The sequence below is a fragment of the Pogona vitticeps genome, chromosome 2 (genome assembly GCF_051106095.1).
Source record: "Pogona vitticeps strain Pit_001003342236 chromosome 2, PviZW2.1, whole genome shotgun sequence".
Taxonomy (NCBI): domain Eukaryota; kingdom Metazoa; phylum Chordata; class Lepidosauria; order Squamata; family Agamidae; genus Pogona; species Pogona vitticeps.
In genome coordinates, this window is record NC_135784.1 from 59,272,023 (window position 1) to 59,292,126 (window position 20,104).

General features: G+C 42.6%; 1 protein-coding gene across 1 annotated transcript in view; it reads right to left on the reverse strand.

The window, feature by feature from the left end:
* Nucleotides 1-20,104, reverse strand: part of LOC110088153 (netrin-4) — a 75,149-nt gene that overhangs the window by 39,396 nt on the left and 15,649 nt on the right. Inside the window, exon 3 of the mRNA XM_020810287.3 lies at nt 12,308-12,568. Coding sequence (XP_020665946.3) covers nt 12,308-12,568 — 261 coding nt within the window. The remainder of the gene's footprint in view (nt 1-12,307; nt 12,569-20,104) is intronic.

Sequence of the window (20,104 nt, forward strand, 5' to 3'; positions counted from 1 at the left end):
GTTGCGTACTCTGTCACTCTATGGTCCTTCAAAGAGGCCTGCTCTGTGTATGGCTGAGGGTGTATGATAAGTAGAGATGGGCACGAACTTCGGTTTGGAGGTTCATGCTTGTCTGTACAAATGGCACCACAGGTGCTGTGTGTCTCCGTCCCCCGCTTCCCTGGCTTGGTGGCTCACTCAGCCAGCCAGCGTGTGCTCTCCTCCTCCTCCTCTCTGGCTGTTTGACCATTCCTGGCAGGGGAGCACGGGCTCCCTTGCCCCACTTCCTTGACCGATGGCTCACTCAGGCTAGGAGGCAGGAGAGGCAAACCCATGCTCCTGACAGGAATTGGTCAAACAGCCAGAGAGGAGGAGGAGGAGGAGGACAGGGGTATGCTCTGACTGGTGAGTGGGCCATTGGCTTGGCAGGGGAAGGGAATAGGTGGCACCTGTGGCACTGTCTGTACCAACCACCCCGAACCAAGGTTTGTGAACATCTCTAATGATAAGGTTACTGAAAATCCATTTCTATAGAAAGTCTTACTCCGTTCGATGTAGAGAGTTTTCTCATGTGGCTTTTCTAACAAAAAAGAAAGTAAATCGGGGCATGATCTCTTTTGTAGGCATGTTAATGGGTAAGTGTGTATGCCTTACCCATCTGTTCAGATCTGGTTTTCAGCTCATCCTTCTTGGCTAGTAATCTCTTCCCTCATTTTCTCAGCCCTTCAGTCTTTCTGGGCACTGGCAGGACTGCCTACGTTTTCTGGGACAGATGTGACATGGAGGGCTCAGCCACCACCCTCTACCATCCAGAGCTTAGGAAAGGTTTTTATTATCGTTATTACAAGGCCCAGAATCCCCCAGCTGACATCACCTGTGGCCATGCCATTTGAGATATTCAGGGACTTCTCTGAAAACATTTTTGAGTTCTGACAATAGTGAGAGCTGGATCATATACAGTGGTGCCCCGCACAGCGAGGTTAATCCCTTCCGGATTAACCTTCGCTGTGGGAAACATCGCTGTGCGGGAGGGAAAAAGCCATAGAAACGCAGTGAACTTTGTTCAATGCGTTCCTATGGCTTTCAAACTCACCGTTCAGCGAAGTTCCTCCATAGGCGGCAGCCATTTTCGCGCCCTCCCCTCGCAGAACGAGGGCGCCAAAATGGCTGCCATCAGCTGTTCGGCGGGTCAAAAATGGCCGCCGGAACAGCCGAAAGGGGCCGGGGCGCAGCATTTTCGCGCCCTTGGTAAGCAAGGGGAGCGCGCGAAAACGCTGCCGGAAGCCCCGAAATGGTTGCGCGCAGCCATTTCGGGGCTTCCGCAGCGTTTTTGCGCGCTCCCCTTGCTTACCAAGGGCGCGAAAACGCTGTGCCCCGGCCCCTTTCGGCTGTTCCGGCGGCCATTTTTGACCCGCTGAACAGCTGATCGGCGGGGCGCAAAGCGAAGGTCGGTAAGCGAGCAGCTTACCGACCTTCGCTCTGCGATTTTTGCCCATTGGGGCCATCGTTGTGCGATCACTTTAGCGATCGCAAAAGCGTCACCGTAGAGCGAATTCATCGCTCTATGGTGCGCTCGTTGTGCGAGGCCCCACTGTACAGCCAATCTATCTTCAAAAGAAAAACACATTCTGTGAATTGCTAGCTACAACATGCAGTAGCTCTAGCAGTATTTGGACGTCATGATTAGATCGCATGGATTAGATACTGTGGAAACTTGGTTTGAGGGATTATTAGAGGAAGCAACACAAAAGTATTTAGAGGGGATGATTGTGTTTGCAAGAGAAGGCAACAGCCAAGTCATGAGCAAGATGGCTAGGAGAGCAAAGAATAGGTTTTGTGTGTGTGTGTGTGTGTGTGTGTGTGTGTGTGTGTGTGTGTGTCTGTCTCTTCTGTGCTCTCAAGCTGGAACTGATCTATAGCAATCTTAATAGGGCTTTTAAGGTAAATGAGTGAGCTATTACCAACTCCACTCCCCCAGGGAGTTTCCATGGCCATATTTATTTATTTGTATTTTATTTATTAGATTTCTATCCTGCCCTTTTAGACAAAGTCTACTCTGGGCGGGTTCCATCAAGCATTATAAACTAAAACAATTAAAAACAATTCAAAACCATAGTAATTAGTAATACTTAGTAGTGCTCAAGATGGGAAAACAGAAAATTATAATAAAATAAAGTCAAGTATTGACAGGAGGGAAGGCCTGCCGAAAGAGCCAAGTTTTTAATTGGCTCTTAAAAACATCCAGCGTGGGAGCCAGGTGGATTACTGATGGGAGGTTATTCCAGAGGCGAGGGGCCACCACAGAGAAGGCCCGGTTTCTTGTTCTTTCTCTCCGGGCCTCTCTCAGCGTTAGGCCCCTCAGCCGTCTCTCTTGGCTATGGCGAGTGATTTGGGTAGATCTAGGTGGGAGAAGGCAATCAGCCAGGTATCAAGGATCTAAACTGTTTAGGGCTTTGTACGTCATCCTGTTCTCCAGAGTTCTAGTCCATCACGCTATCTACTACACCACAATGGGAATCTATCCCTGACCAGGTATTTTATATGAGGTAAATTGCACGTGTTCCAGTTGTTCCACATTTAGCTAGACTGGCTCCCATTTTCTGGTTTCTCTCCCTCATATATTGTTCTTTCTGTGCTCTCCTATGGAAAGACAGGAAAGACTTTTTAAAAATGAAGAGAAAGATATAATAGTTTGAAGTAAAGGGTAGAAAAATGAGATAAACAAATAGAAAAAGAATTGGATGACAGTAAACAGGCAGTCCTGGGAAAGGATGGAAATCTGGTGAATGTAGAATTCAAATGGTAGAGGGTTAGACAAGCTACATCTGCTTAAGGTACACTTACTGGAATTCCTTTTTTGAAGTGACCATTTGAGGTACAAGAGCCCTGTTCTCTATTTTATCTGATGGCCCAAAATGGAAAGGAAACTCCCCTTTGTGCATACATTCTCACCATTTGGTGAACATCTTACATATTGATAACATTAGTGAGCTAAAAGCTGAACAGAAATTTCCTCATGATGCTGATTTTTTAAATTTCAAACAATAGTTTCATATGCTAATCTCCCTCATTTTGTATGTGAGTTTTGAGCCTGAAATTCAGACAAACACACAATCCCAGAGATAACTGTTTCAATTGACAGATTAGTCCTGAAAGTGAGAATTAGGTTGGTCTGCTTAAAAATGTGGAGCATATGAAATTCTTCTTTTCCTCTTAAAGAAGGTAATTAGAAACCAGGGCAAAAATCAGAGCTTTTCAGCCATTATAAAATAAACACAAAAGGAAGGGGAATATGTTGGAAAATAAGCCTTCAAACATTGAGTAGAAAGACTCCAGAGAGAGAAAGAGAGACTATCCATAAAGTGGATTTCTATTCGAGAAAAGCAATGGAAATATGCAGGGATGAAACTAGGACCCTCTTGTTCCTCATTGTATATTAAATATATTAGTGTGCTTGAACAGAGGATAGTTTGGATGCAGGATGTTCCCACCTCCTCCACTGCAGAACTCTTCAAGACTCATCTACAAGTGCAGTCCCACATCAGTGTATCACAGAATTCAGCCTGAAAGACTACAATCGGCATGGCAAGAGGCTTCTTCTCCATAAAGGGCAAAACCAGTGTAACAGAGGGTACTGATAGAAGGTGCTCCTGACCCCTGTTAGCTCCAGGCTGCCCAGAAGTAAAGTCATAATAGCCACAAGTTTCTCACTGAATCAGATAGGTAACTACTAATTTGGTCAGACGGGTGGTCAAGAAGTTTAACAAACAAACAAACAAACAAACTGATGTATCTCAAGTACAGCCATTTCCTTCAAAACAACTAGCACTACCTTGGATAGATTAAATACCTTTAAAAAGTAATAGTTTTATTCACTTCATATAAGATGTTCTGTGATACAACAGGTTTCAATGTTATTTTGTAACTGTAATTATTGTACTTTCTTCTCTTCTTTGACATAAAACAAAACTGAATGGCTACCTTTCTTGTGCCAAAGAAAGAGATTTGTGAGATTACTGTCTAGGATTTATTAATGGCTGCTTACATGAAATTCTATGATGTTGTTTATGTCTCAGGTATGAATTTTTTTCTCTCTCTTTCTGTGCTAGCATTGACTGCCAAGTTCTATCACTATCAGGGCTGGGAAACAATACGTGAGAAGTAGCTATATTCCCTATAACATGTTCCTTCTTTTGGTTTTAAAAAAAGGACTATGGCATTATTTTTATGAACAGATGTAACAACCACTAACACTGTTGTTTGTGTACGTATGGTATGAGTGTACATGGGTGAGCGACTATTCGTGACTGCTTTTTTATTTCTAAGACACTAGTTTTTGAGGAGCCATTTCTGATAATTTTTGTCTTTCCTTTTGTTTTTAGGCATATTTTTTACTGCGCCAGGGACCGTGAAGTCGAACAGAATCTCAATCACCTGTTATCATGGTCTCTCGCCTGAGATGACTGCTGGGTCAGGGAGAGAGATTGGATTTCAATCATCTCCCATCCTCTGACATGGGAGGAGGCAAGGGCTGCTCCCAGATAGAGATTGGAGGAGAGGTCACTCTTGGAGAAGATGCAACACTCTGTACAGAGGGGCTTAGGCACCCACCCTCTGAAACCAAGACCGTACACTGGGCATCAGTGATATAGGCAGAGGTTTTCTCCCGGATAGGTAACTGAAGATCCAAGGTAGCTGCAGCACAGTCAGCGTTGTGAGGTTGCTGCTTTTTCTTCCACTTAGGTGTCTTAATATCGGAGGTTGCTGGATGCTTTTTGGTTCCGTGCTCCAATTTCTTGGTCAGTTTCAACGGCGGTTTCAAGGTCGAAGGGGCATCTGGTTCCAAGTCTCAGGTTGTCCCTGAAAAAGCCATTTGGTTCCTCCATTTGGAAATGCTGATTTGAGGGCTCTGATGCACCCTAGGTGTGGGATTGGTGGCTCAGAGGGATTGTTGCCAAAGGAAGGAAGGGAATCGAGACTGCTGATTTTTGAGAGTAAGGGTGGTCAAGCTCTTACAGATTTTACAAGACTGGACTAAGTGGCCTTCTCCGAAGCAAAAAATGCAGGTGTCATGCCCATCAGACTGCAGGATCATTTTGCCACAAGTGATAAACTTCTTCATCAAGGCTGAGGCCATAAATCGTAGGAAAAAAGGGGATCGCTAGAAGTTGGGGGACGAAGGGAAAGGAAGGGTCATTGAAAGTATCTCTTTCTCCCCTCTTACAGCTGCCATTGAAAAGAAAGGATAAGAGGACAAAGAAGTGAGAAGGAAAGGCAGAAGCCTTATCTACAAAAAAGCAGGTTAGGACACCGAGGCTCTGAAGCAGTCCTTTGCATGCTATTGCAGCAGCCAACGAATATGGGATGAGTGGGGGGGGGGTGCCCTTGTGCAGTATAGGCAGAGAGGCACTTTTGTGTTTGAGGCTATGGAACTTTCTGAAATGGCATTTGTGCAGCCGCAAAGCCCTTTTTGTGTGCATACATGGACACCACGAGGAAGAACGGTCGGTTCTTTACTCATCCAACTGCCCGTACCCACTCTATAGCCGTCTAGTGGAAGTTGGCAGAAGCAAGACTGTGTTTTTGCAGCAAGGTTGTTCTCCTGCTGCAGCAGCGATACTGCCTAATATCTCAAGTCTGTTAACATGTGACTCATGAAGGATATGCAGGAATATTTCATTCACGATAAAATGCTGTCAGGACTTAGGGAAATAGAGATGGTCGTCACAACTACCAAAATGGGCAAACACATTATGACAACCTAACTAAGGTGGACTTCGACCACTGTGTTGTGGTGCTAAGAATGTTGGAACTCGAGAGACCCTGATTCAAATCCTGGACCAACCAATCAACTTAGCAGGTAATCTTGGGGCCAGTCATACTCTCTCCGCCTGATCTAACAACTGAGTGATTGTTGGGGCTAAAGTAGGGGGAAGAAAAGGCACACACACCTTCTTCAACTCCTTGGAGAAAAACAAATAATAATAAAGAACAGTATGCCAATAAATAGGCTAATTTGAACAAGGGTTCTGTAGTAATGATGCCTACAGCGTAAACTTTTGGCAATGGTTATCTCATTTCCCCCTATTTCTGCACAGAAAGAAAACAGAAAAAAATAGGTTAACAATATTTTCAGGTGGATACCTATAGCTTGGTTTGCCCTATAGAGCCAGGTGTGTTCTGGGTCACATTTCCAATCAGAATGAATGGATACTTAAAATGGGAACAGTACAACTTAACTCTCTTAAAATATTTCACTCCCATAAAGTCACCTCTTATGGCCTTTACTTTCTTTTCCCCTAATGTTTTGAGTCCTATTTGCCCTTACTGCTAATCCTGTAGCATCCTGTGTTATTTTGGTTTTAGGGGTCCACAACATTGCTGTGTCACAGCATTACAGCAGCATCAATAAAATCATGTAGGGTCACCAAAGTCAATATGTAAATGATATGTCACATTAAAGGTGAAAAAGGAAAAACATGGCACTGATATGTCATTAACCAAAACAAGGTGCACTTTTCCACACTTACAAAACAAATGGGAAATAAAACTGAAAAAGATTAAAGGGGGATTCAATAGCACACGTCAAATACTTGAAAGACTGTCACACAAAGGAGGAGCAGGATCCGTTCTCAATCATCCAAGAGTGCAGGACACATAATAATGGGCTCCAGTTACAGGAATCCAAATTTTGCTTGAATATTATGAAAAACTCCCTAACTGTTAGAGCAGTATGACAATGGAACCAATTGCCTTAGGAAGTGGTGAGTGCTGGAAGACTAGAGGCATTTGAGAGTAAAACGGGACAACCACCTGTCAGATATACTTGGACTGAGTTCCTGCATTGAGCAGGGCATTGGCCCTGAAGGCCTTATAGGCCCCCTTCCAACACTATTATGCTATGATTCTATCATTCTAATACAAACAGGGATAACTCATAGAGTTAATTCTAAATGTAAATAAATAAAAATGCTTCTGTCCTTCACGTTCCAGGATCTATTTTTCCCACTGAATTTTGAGAAATGAGACATTTATGAATTTTTGTGAAACAAAACAATTCAGTTCTCTGCTAGATGAAGTCATTTAATGGCACATGTAGTGGAAAAATAAATAAAAGAAAAAGAGTACTCCAGCGGTGGTTTACAATTAGGATGCCAACTATGTGGGCTGTAACATGTTTTCTCTGACAATGGGCAACATATTTATTTTCCTACCAGCTGTATTAATTTCATCTGTCATTTGCCCTATGAAACGTCACTCCCAGTATTTAGCAGTTTGCTTTCCTCTTATCAGGTTGCTCAAGTGGGTCCATGTTTTTCATGGGCGGAGTTGAATAACATCCTTTGTTGCTAGGATAACTGTGATGAATCCTAAATTTATACCCAATAGTTGAGGCTTAGGTTTAAATATTGTGAAATCCATATAGTTGTTAATTCTGTTATGCCGAACTTTAAAGCTAAAACAATGAAATGGAAGTGAGACATTTCCATGTTTAGAATAAGCAAGTCAACAGCAGCTAGACTGATTATTGCTAGGCAATGGAAATTAAAAACTGAAATGCAAATTGAAGAATGGTACAAAGAAATATGGAATATAGCAATAAATGATAAATTAACTTGCAATTTAAAGATTAAGAAAGGAGAGCTGAAAAAGAATAATTTTTACGAAATATGGGGCAAATTTTTGGAATATGTGCTAATAAAGGGGAAAGGGAAAGCTCCAAATCAAGAATCTATACAGTTTTGGAGAAGAAGAAGAAGAAGAAGAAGAAGAAGAAGAAGAAGAAGAAGAAGAAGAAGAAGAAGAAGAAGAAGAAGAAGAAGAAGAAGAAGAAGAAGAAGAAGAAGAAGAAGAAGAAGAAGAAGAAGAAGAAGAAGAAGAAGAAGAAGAAGAAGAAGGCAAGAGGTTCCTTATATGGTGGTGGGGAACACAGTTATTGTATTTGAGTTTACAGTATATGTTTCATGTATGTGTTTTTGTTTATGTTATAGTTATAGAAAATTTTTAAAAAAATTAAAAAAGAATAAGCAAGTCAAAATTATAAATCCTTAGACACACTTGAAGTTAGTTGTAACACAATTCCTTAATTTCCTAATTCCAGGATAGGCCAATTTCAAATTGCTTTGACTTTCAGATTTCTCTAGAGAGCCGAGCACTCATCACATAAGGAAATTAGCTCAGTTCAGCTGATAACTAATGTTCCTTGCTTCTGGTTAAATGGGTTGGATGTTATTTACATATAAATATAAATAAAGTGTCCACATCCCTGTATTCATCATAGTGTGTAGTTTTCCTTCAGCTTTTCCTCTGAAAGATCTGCTTCAGAGGTTTAGCACCTTTCTACAGTGGGGTCTTTGAGGCTTAAACATACATCTAGTGACACTCAGAGTACAAACCAGAGTTTTTTAAAATTACGCAACCAGAATCAAACAGTGCAGTTATTTTTAAGAAGTGCAGTTTTAGAAGAAAACGTCTTCAATACAAAAATTCAAGTCTTTTTTAATTATTACGTTAGTTGGTGCAGAAAGTGACTGATGATAATGTTGAAAGCACAGTGGGAAACAATCATCTCCTTTAGAGTGTTAGACCCTTATTAAACATACTAATTTGTTCACCTTTTGACAAAGACACTCTCTAGACTCCACTTTGCCTCCCCACCGAATATTCACAAAGGTTGTAAAGCTGAAGGAAATTGTTGCAGAATATGACAGCCTCTTTCGTGGTAAGACATGTGAAGTTTTGGGTGTCGCTAAGGTCAATTCAGCCCATTCCCTGAAACTGTAGAGCTAAAACCAGAAACTGGGGGCAGGTCCTTGTGAGGTCAGGGAGAGGGTCTTACAATGTCTCCGGTGGGGCAGACAAGTGTTAGAAAGGGCACAGAAGCTGCTTCCACAAGTGAACGATCAGTTGTAATCCAGGCAAATGGACTTAGAACTGGAGATGGGCATGAACTGTGGCACCAAGAAAACAGCAAGGAAGCCTATGGCATGACCTCTGAGTGGGCGCCTGTGGGAGGAGGCAGGGCAGGAAACCCAGCATGCCCATGCAACACCTGTGGGCTCAATCTGCCAAACCATGGCTTGTGCCCATCTCTACTCAGAAACCACGTAAAACCTTGCTAGCCAAGTAAGGGTGAAAAGCAAGGGTGGACTATGTTCTTGGTAGTGCAGCAGCTCGAGCACTTTCTACAATCCTACTGGGACAGGTATCCTGTGCAACCTTGCCTGCAGCACATTGGGAATTTTCCCAGATTCTGTGCTGCTGCTGTGGCTTACAGAAGGCTTGCACTAACCAATGGGCATTGTTTTTCTACACTCTTGTGTTGCTGCTGCCACAACTTATCCAACAAGAAGTCTCAGGCATCACAAAGCTGGTGCTGGACTCCCCACCTTACTCCCTAAAGCATTATGGTCCCATGTGCACAGACTCAACAGCTATACCATCCCCAGACTCATGCCCTCAGTGCACCAATGTTGCATGGGCACAACACATGTAGGTATACTGGCTTTTAGGTCAGAGGGCTCTGATGCCAGCTGGCAATGGGTAGAGACACACACCCAGATGTTAAAACCACCACATACAATAAAACCATACCTTTTCCTTCTCAAAATTCCACCTGCCCTGAGATTTGTCCAACAACTTGGGAGACCCAAGGAACTACAGGAATTCCCGGGGCCTTCAACTGCTACCCTGAGACTTGGAAGTCTTACTGAGAGTAATGGTGATAGTGTCAATGCCCAGGGATAAAAGTAGTCAGCACTGGAAAAACTGAAATGCTGTATCTAGTTTAGCGTTCTAATGTGGCAACCAGTGAAGTTAAACCAGAGAAGCTTTAGCTTTCATTTCTACCCATATACAGTGGTGCCTCGAACTGCAAACTTAATTTGTTACAGGTTGATGGTTGTAACTCAAGTTGGTTGTAACTCAAAGCACCATTTCCCATAGGAATACATTGAAACGCGATTCATCCGTTCTGGCCGTTCTTAGAGGTTAAAAAAAGGGCAGGAAAGGCGGGCGGGAGGGAACAATGGGGAAAAGGAAAGAAAGAAGGTCATCACTGGGGTACGTAGAGAGAGGAGAGAGAGAGAGAGGAGACAATTGTGGGGGGAGGAGTTTGGAGTCTAAAAATTAAAAAAAATTCCAGCAGGGACTAAAAATAGGGACTAATGCAAAAGCAGTTAATCCATCCACTAGGGGGAGACTTTAAAAAAACCACCTAAAATGACCTCTAAGGTTAAAAAACGGGCAGGAAAGGAGGGAGGGAGGGAACAATGGGGAACCGGTTGTATCTCAAAGTGCCGGTTGCAAGTCAAAGCAAAATGTTGCGACTGGAGCTGCCTGTAACTCAAATTGGTTGCAAGTCAAGAGGGTTGTGAGGCACCCCTGTATGTGACAAATGTGCACAGGACCCAGGGCACTGAGCAGAGGGTTGGAGCCGGCCCCTCCCACCTCCATTATTCTGTGATTCTAAGGCACTTGTTTGGCCTGGCCTCCATCAGCAGTGGGTAATATGTAGCCCTCGAAATATTATTGGACTGCCCTTCCCAGGAGCCTTAATCAGCTTATCCACTGATGAGGAGTGCTGGGTGTTGTAGCTTGGCAATGCCAGGAGGGCTACAGTTTGCCTACCCAGTCCTACACCAACAGGGACTTAATGAGTGGTGCGCTGGGCTCCCGTGGATCCATCCACACACAGCTTCCTTTCAGGGGCACAGATGCTTTCACTCATTATGATTTGCATGTGTTTTGTTCAGGATCAAGGACTACAGCCTCTGTGCCCACCACCTGCATGGTCCTTTGGAGTTCCTATCAGCAGTACTGCTTTTCTCCGAAAGCATCCTACCTGTCACAAGGACAGGTGCGTTCTCTTAGTCACACCATCAAGTGCTAGATCCCTTTTACTCTTCAATTTAAGCTGCTGGGAAAAAACAAATTACAAAAAAAAAATCTTTACATATTTTTCTTGTACATCTAGTAAAAGTAAATCTCACACAACCCAAATGAGCTTTGCAAATTTGCCCTCATTCTGTCATTTTGTTTTAGATGTAATTAAAAACTTGTTCCCAGCTTATCCAAAAACCAACTAATTCCCAGACTCCTTGCAAATCTGGCATTTCTCTAGAGGCCAAAATAAGGTTGGAATCGAGAGAAGCTGTTAATCAGAAGGGGAATTAACATTCCCTCTGTGCCTTTTAAAATACTGTATAGATTTTTTTAAAAAAGACCTAGAAACACAGTGCACTTTTAGTACTATACTGATGTTTAAAACAGTTATAATTAGAATCAGACATTACACATTCATTGAGACTGGCCAGGTATGATAAAACTAGATGTTTAAGTCTTCATTCATAACTACAAGATTACTGTTTTTGAGGTAGACAGGCATACTGGTTCAGAAGAAAGAAATCAACTCTACAAACTAATTTCACCAGAAATTCCAGAAGTGCAATTAAGTTTAGAAGACAATTAGGAGCTGTTACCCTAGATTTAGTATCCTACCTCCTCCACACCAACAAGTAGTGGCAAGATTTTAATAATATGAACAATCAGCCCGGTGATTCTTGGAGACTGTTCCCAGCTACACTATTCCTCATCCCCAACTGTCCTATGGGAAGTGATCCTAATGTTGCAGTCGTATTAACAATACCAATTGTGCGCTGTCAGGTTGATTTCAACTTATGGCAACCCTTTCCAGAGTTTCCTAAGCAAGGAATACTCAGAAATGGTTTCTCATTCCCTTCTTCTGGAGGTGCCCCGGGACTACGCAGCTTGCCTGTTGCTACACAGGCAGGCTCTCCTCCTAGGAGACACTGTAGGGCTTTGAACCTCCACCCGCTGGTTCCACAGCCAGATGCCTAAATCACAAAGCCAGCAGTGGTATTATTTATTGTGATTCGGTTTAAATATTCCAATATAATCTGTAAACCACCTTTGAAAGACTTGTTTCTGTAAAAGCTGGGTATAAATTATAATAGTAAGATAAATTTATAAAATGCCATCAGCATAACATAAACGTTGGCTGTGCAAAAAGATGTGGCTTTTTTTGCAGAAAAAGGAAGAAAGTTACTGGACCACAAATCCCAGAAGATTTAAGATTTAATCCCTAAACCAGTGTAATCCAATAAGAGTATCTTCTCCTAACTCTGGGCTCATGTCCCTCCACCCCACCCCACCTGCACGTAGCAGCCCTGGCTCCTATGGTGACATATCAGAAAGTTTTCCTTACAGCAGCTTAGAAATCTTCACAGTGGCAACATTCAAGGAACCGTGGCCTATCACAGCGTAGCCCCATTGACAAAACTGATGCCTTTTGGAAAGCAATACTTACCACATTATCGGCACCTGTTCCATTGGCATGTTGGCATTCTTCAGCATGGCCATTGCAAAAGCAGCTGCCACGGACAATGAGGTCATAGATGGCATAGTGGGCGAACCGGTGGGGTTTTTCCGGCCACCCTGAGTTTTGGCAAGGACACTCTTGTCTCTTTAACAGCAAGAGCCGTAAATTGGTGAGCTTCAGGAGGTCTTGCGCTTCTAGACTATAGGGGTCTTCAATCTTATTAGCAGGAGTTAAGGCACGAAAAATCACCTGTGGGGGTGGGAGAGAAGAAAGTCCGTAATGAAATGCAGCTGGTTACATATGGACAACACATGGTACATATCATTTAAAAACACGTTTAAAAAAAAAAAACAGTGTAAGTGGCATAGCTTCCGCTCCAAGGATTCTGGTAATCTTCATTTGGGAAGAATTCTGTATAGCAGGTCAGTGCCAGAAGGGTTATTTTGGGGCTGAAACCACTGCACCAGACAAATCAAGGACCAAATATACATTACAGATAATCTATTGCTGGATGAGGGAATTCCTTAAGTGCTGATTGGGCATGGCCATTACAGCAGAAGTCTTTTAACCACCAGTACTATACAAATTAGCTTGCTTTGTTTTTCAGCAAATAAACGTATTGTTCCTTTGTATGTCTAATTGCTCAGAGATGATAATCTGAATCACGTCTCTTCCTACTAGCTTGATTTCCACTCTCATGGCAGCTTAATCCGTAATGCACAGTTTGGCCCCATTTCCTTAACTAGCAAAGCTATGATTCCCATACAATACTTCTCACGCTCAGAAAGGACTGCTTTCATGAGTCTTCTCACCAAAAATCTTCTCACACTCACCCTCTCTATTCTGCACAGCAACAATCTCTCCAGTCTAGACTCCTATATGGGAAGTGAAAGTAAAAGCCGCTTTATGTAAAACATCCCCCTTCCTCGTTGTTTTTGAGATCACGGGAACAGCTTCTGGAGGTTTTGAGGCTCGCTACTACCTCCACTGCCAAGATTGCCTGGGAGAGAAACCCTGTTAAACTAATGGAAATCAGCTGCCTGGCTTGGGAGTCTTGCCGCAAGGCCTGCCATGAATTTCATGCATTTCTTCTGCTACGCAAAGAAGATCATCTTTGTTCCTTCCGCCCATCTTCTTCCCAGCTCTTTAGGGGATGCACATTTGCAAAAGGCTCAGGGTTCAAGCCGGAGACGTCTCTTGCACATGGGAGCAATGGGCAAACCGCCCGGGCTGTGTAAGCAGTGCAGGTGCCCACACATTCCCTGATCAATGAAAGCATGAGAAAACAACACAGCCCCTTTCCGGCCAGCTGTCCGCATTCCCCTGATGAATGGGACCGTGTGCAAATGGCCCATTCTGTTTAGCACAGGTGCCCAGCATTCTTTCGCTCCTCAGAACTGAAGACCAGCAACCAAGTTTACTCAATCCACGTGCCTGCCTCAGCTTGGTTAACGGAAACAAAAAAGGGGAGCAGACCAGCTTATTTGGCTCAGAGAGCACCATTCCATTGTTGACAGAGAGGAGCACTGAAATTAAATAGGAATGGGAAACCACGGAAAGAATATCTTTGGAACTGAGATCTCCTCTTCTTAAGTTCAAGACTGAAAAAGCCCTCAACTGCCGTATGTTCCTAAAATGAATATTTGGATATTGCTAGCAGGTGCCTGCGCTCAGAAGTGATTTTTTCCCCCTTTCTATTGTTAAACTTGGGAATAGTTCTTCCATGTAGGCAGTGGGGCCATGTGCCCTAATTTACTGAGGAGGCTTTTCAATTCAAAGGACCATTGGAATCGTAATTCTTAACCAGTGGTGCACATATCCTTACGGGAGCACAGACATATTCTATGCAGGACATGGGGTCTCCATAATAATTACTACAACACTGGATGGATTAATACCCACTCCCTGTTAATCAATGGACAGAAAACCTTACCACTCTTTCAGCATTCAACAGTATGACATGCAGACAGCAAATTGCCTGTGGTTACTTAGACATTTTCGCATATTTCATTAAAGTTTATGTCTACTATAGTTGCCCATCAGCACTTGGACAGCACATCAAGCAAATGCACATATCATCTAACCACAGACTTTGGCATTATAGCGAGATGTACCAGATTTCTATTTAAATTGCAGTAATTTGTTTGAATCATATAAGTAAGCAGATACATATTTTATGCAGCTGTGTCCTCTTTTGAAAGGATGCAATTCTGAGATGGTCATCCTGGTATCCATTGTAGGCTGTCTCCTCACATTAACAGGACTATTTCACTGGTAGAAGTGGGCAGTAGGGTTCATTTTAAATTTTCAGGACACAGATCAATAAAACACTGTACAATTGGTTAATTCCATTCCCTAGTGTTTTGCCTTATTTGTGTATAAGAACTTTTTTGTGTAGAGAGCTGATTCTATTTTAGGGCTCGGATCATTTCTAATCCTCCTAGATAACAATGTTTTCCAGAACAAACAATAGCCCCAGAATAATCAGTTCTCAGCTTCGTGTAGCCCACTATTGTGCAGCCCTACCGGACTGTGTAAAAGCTTAGGAAATTCTCAGCGTTCCAATAGGTTTTTTTTAAAAATATAGTTTTGTACATACTTCTCTTTCAGGGCTTGCTTTCCTTCAAGCAGCTTGCTTTGAGATCTCTGGACGAAGCATGTGTTTGTCCAAATCATGAGTCTCTCCTTTCAACTTTCTAAGGAGATTCACTCTACTGCACCAAACCATGCTCCTATGATCAATCCATCATGTCTTTTTTTTTTTTGTATGAGAAATAGCAACAGTGGGAGGGGAGTAGTTGTGTCTTCTCTCTTTCAAACAAGAAGATAAGAAAGGTCTTGTCTGGCCATTGTAAAAAATGAGTTATTAAAAGGGAGCAGGAATGTCAGTTGCTCATGAAAAACAGAGTCAGTTCTGACAGCCAGATAAAGAGGATAAATATTCTATATAGGCTAATAAAATTCTGGGCAGATGACTAAAACTTCAGGTTGCTCTGTCTGCTTGCCTATTCAATGGTTTCCCAACTTCTATGTCTCTCTGTCTTTCTTTGTCTTGCTCATACTGGATCACAAGTCAACTAATCACCAATTTAAATTCACCCCTTTGCTAGCAATGAAATCTAGGGCTTCGTTCACCTTCAAGATTTTGTGCACTCTCATTTGGCCTCTTTCTGGTTTAGTCAAGCCTTCACCTGATATGATTTCCAGGAGTAACACAAGCTTACAGCCATCCCTGAAATCTGATATTAAATATTAGTATAAACTCCCCTCTTCCCAGCCCATTATTATTATTTTTAATAATATCCTGGAGTGCCTTGGAGCTACGGGAAAATGAAAACAGACTGCCAACAGGAACCAGAGATGATTCCCCAGCCCCTTCTTCTCTTCAGGAGCTGGCCTTTTTTTTTTTTATCTCAATATTTTTATCTCTAGCCAAGATGATCCTCTTCGTTCAAGAGACAGTGTTCTGAGTTTTTGATTTCCTGCCATTCCCTGCTCCCTCTTTTCATTCTCTGTGCCCAGTGCAGATAATTCTGTTGTTATAACCTGATCTCTCCATCTGGAGGAGACGTGAAAAGATGCGGCCACAACAAAAGCTCCTCTTATCAGGAATACACGTGGAGAGTCAAGAAGGATAGCCAAGTCAGGGCTTCAAGGTCCTCCTTACACATGGCCTCCCATAGCACATTGTCCTTGTATGGAAGAAAAAGAGTGTTCCATATTGTTTTTAAGATGTCTTTAGAACATAGGACTGATGAGGGAAAAACATGCCCTGCATGAGTATGTTAAGGGAAAATGGGAGGGAGAGCTATGCATACAGCTTTACTGGAGGAAAAGGTGGACACAAATTAACAAAGAAGTAGACACCAGTCTAGGTCTAGTTACTGGTCCCAGCTACAGCAGGTACACTGAACCAATTGCTCAATGGTTAGCTCATTAGTTATCTAGATCCCAAGGATTTGGTGGATTTACTCAATTTAGGACTACCAACTGGATTCAGGTGAAAATAAGATGGAAGCATTATTTCTTTATTTTCTCTTCCACTTTTCCATTCACTAATTCTCTGCAACCTATTCAAACCAAAATAGCATCAAGCATTTGTACTGATCAATACCAAATAGTTGTACTGTTTTTAAGCTAATGGTCCAAAATGATCTGGACCTGAATTGCTAAAAGGACCACTGTCTGCTCTCATTTCAACTTGCCCTTTCACTAAAACCAAGGGCTCCTGGTTCTTCCATTTCCTGAACATGTATATTGGGCAACAACCAGGGACAGGCCCTTTTCTCTTCTGATGCCTTTGGAATTCCTGATCCAAGGGAATTATGCTATCTGAGGCAAAAGGACAAGATGGCACATCCTCCTGTGCCACACATAGAGGTTGAGTGGTCTGGCAGTTCAATCTCAATCCAGCATTAGCAACAGAACAAGCATTCTTCACTGCCACTTCAGCATGCAGGCTACTTTAAAAGGCTAGCCACGTTACATGTACAGCTGCCTTCAAATACTTCCCTTCTGTTTCCAGCTGCACAACACCCCACTGCCTGAGCTAGTCATCTCATACTTTTCATGGAAGAACCAGCCTTCCTTCCCTCTCGATTGGGACAGGCTCTAACCTAGATGGAATTTTGACACTTGGGTTTTTTTTTTTTAAAGAAAGAGCCAGCATTTCCTGATTCACTGAGATTTTTAGATTTTAAACAGGGATGTTTAAACACGTATTTTAATGTAACTGTTATTTAATGAATGTGGTACACCACACCTGAATTTTATTGATGGAGTGTGGCCTTTGCACATCTTTAATAAACAAAAAGATAAACAAAAAGGAAGCAATTGAGATAAGGATCTTTTAATGGTGGCTCTTAATAAACAGAAGGAATAATAAACAGAAGGAATAATGGAAGACTATCCTCTCCAGCTGGAAACTGATAAGATTGTGTGGCCTAGTGTGACTGCAGACAGCTGAAAGCCTGGCCTTAGCCCCTCTTTCTTCCTCAGCACTTGACCTTTCCTGTGTCCCTAGCAGGAACCACAAATAGAGGCCTGCTTTTCCTTTGCCATGATTGGTAGTTAATGCTAGCTCTGTCCAGGTGACAGGGCAGGTACAGTGAATCTAGGGGTGGGGTTTCGGATCACTCTGCTACTTCTGCTTAACTGGACATGCACACAGATCCATGCATGTATAAACGGAAGGAGCGCAGATTTAGCTTTCTCTGGCTTTTTGCAGATCATGCATACAGAACTTTAGGTGCGTACACTCGGTATGCACATAATGCTACCTTCTTAAGGTTTAATGGATATACATAGGCAGGGATGGGAAAGATTTGTTTTTGTGAAGTACAACCCTGCTGGCTGTCCAGTTGTGGGACTTGTAGTCCATCAAACAAGCACTTCCCATCTTTACACACAGGGCAGGAATGAAGCTGGAGGACATAATCCTAAACCTTTCTTTGTGCGCTACATTAGCAGGGCTAGCCTCCCTCGGGGGCTTCAGAAGATATAGCAGGTGGGTATGTATGTGTTAAGTTATATTTGTGAGTCTCGTTGCAACACATGTTCTGAGGCAGAGGCTGATGGCTTGATTTTGTTTGCGTGTTTGTTTTCTTACTTCTCTGCCTCTTTTCAATCACAGTAGTCATGCCAAGCATATAGCAGCACATTTTTAGAACAATACATCAAAAACCTTGAATTAGTTCCAGTTTTAATCACACCTAGACTAAATACTGAACGTCATCATAAAGAACTTATAGACTAAATATGTCAGGTTAAAGCCATCATTCAAATAAAATCTGGGGTCTACTCTAAATATAGATTAAACTGGATTTAATCCAACACTTTAAGAAAGTAAAAAAGACTGGCTAGTAGTTATTTAATTTGAAAAGGTCCAAAAATCTGAATTAACACAGTATACAGAGGCTGCTATTAAGCATCCCATCATGTCACCGAGAAGCAGCAACGGACAACAACATCTACTATGAGAAAAACCGGGACAATGTTGCTATATCAAAACAGATATTAGCAATTTTAATAATGAAATATGAGATATAATGAAAAGTTAAGAGGAAAACCTCCTCACCAAAGAGTTCTAACCCTTCCATCATAGAGAGACAGAGATGTCACCGAGCAGCTGCAAAATTTTGAGCAAGTCAACGGCATCAGCGCATGAGTTCTGCAGTTGTCCAGCACTTGGCTTGAAGGCAAAGAAGCAACAGAAGAAACCTCGTCTTTGAAGATCTTTTACATTTTCTGGTTGGGGAGAAGGTGGTTACAAGGGTCTGATCACTATGTTTTAAGGTTGGGAAGAAGGAATTTCCCACAGTGAGATGATGACTTGATGAATGATGACCAGTGTGTAAGCAATTAATTGCTCTGCAAATCCGCTCTGACAAAGTGGCAAATTTATCTCGCAAAGGTCACTGGAATTATTATACAGCATGAATGTCTGGACAGTGCGATTGTGAACCGCCAAGCTCAGCTCTCTTTCTGTCTCTCTGTCTCTTTCTCTCCCTCTCCCTCCCCCCCCCCTCTCTCTCACACACACACACACACACACAGAGAAAAACTGGATAGTAGCTGCATTCAGGGTTTGCCAAACTCGGTTAGGATTGAACTAGTTACCTAGAACGAACTTGGCTGGGAAAAGAAGAAAGCTTATCAACCATGACCCTAGCAGAGCTCCTCAAATGGCCTTGGTAGCACTAGATGCTACGGACCTGTTGAAGTTAAGTGGATATGGCTCAAATTAGTTGCCTGAACAGGAAAAGGATCATTGAGATTCCCTGTCAAGAGGTTCTAACAGTTCAGAATACAAGCAATGAACATACGAACTTGAGTGTAAATTCTGCAAATCAAGCACAGAAGGAGCAAGAATTATTGCTTTAACCAAAGTTTTAGATTTCTGGTAGAAACAGTTCTCTCCATCTCCAGAGTCCAACAGATAACAAAGTAAGGATAAGAAATCTACTCAGTATCTTCAGTATTAGTTACATTTATGTCCCACACTGACTCCAATGAGCATTATTTCTACACTTCCTGACATGTTAGATTGGAAGCGTAGAAATAATGCTCACTGGAATCAGTATGGGACATAAATGTAACTAATAAACACAAAACACCTGCTATCAGGTAGTGGCAAGCAATGAGGGAGAAGGCATACGGTGGTTTGACAAGCTAGATTCCTTTTGCATAAGGGGAGACATAGATTTTTTTTGCCTATTCTGCTTTGCCCCCTAAAGACTTGTATTCACCTCACACAGCCTCCTATACCCACCCATTATCCCAACGATAAAGCCTTTCTTCTAGGGAAGCAGAACCTGGCAGTGCTATCTGCATGTTTATTCTGCGGGAGTTAACTGCTTCCCCCACCCTGCCTCTGCTTTTTGTCTCCTCCGTAGCTCAAGTTCAACGAAATGCTGAACAGACAGCCCTAATCATAACATTTGGGCACTTGCCTTTAGGAGTGACTAATCCCTTCACCGATCTTTTCCAGCTGGAAGTTGGAATAACTAAAGCAGGGCAATGAGTTTTCTTTGCCATGGTGGCCAGACCGGAGCTGCTGACTGAACAACCAGGTTACTCCATAAGTAGCTCCACTGAGGTTACCAGTTTGGGGCACAGGATTGGGCCCAGCCTGCTGAAGTTCTCTCCTAATTATGATTATCATGGGTACAGCAACTGAAAAATATACTGCTGAAAGAATGGGAGCACAAATCTATTCAAGTACTTGGCAACGGGCTGCTGTGCTCACTCCAGTCGTGTGTGGGTGTGTCTGTGTAACGCTCCACT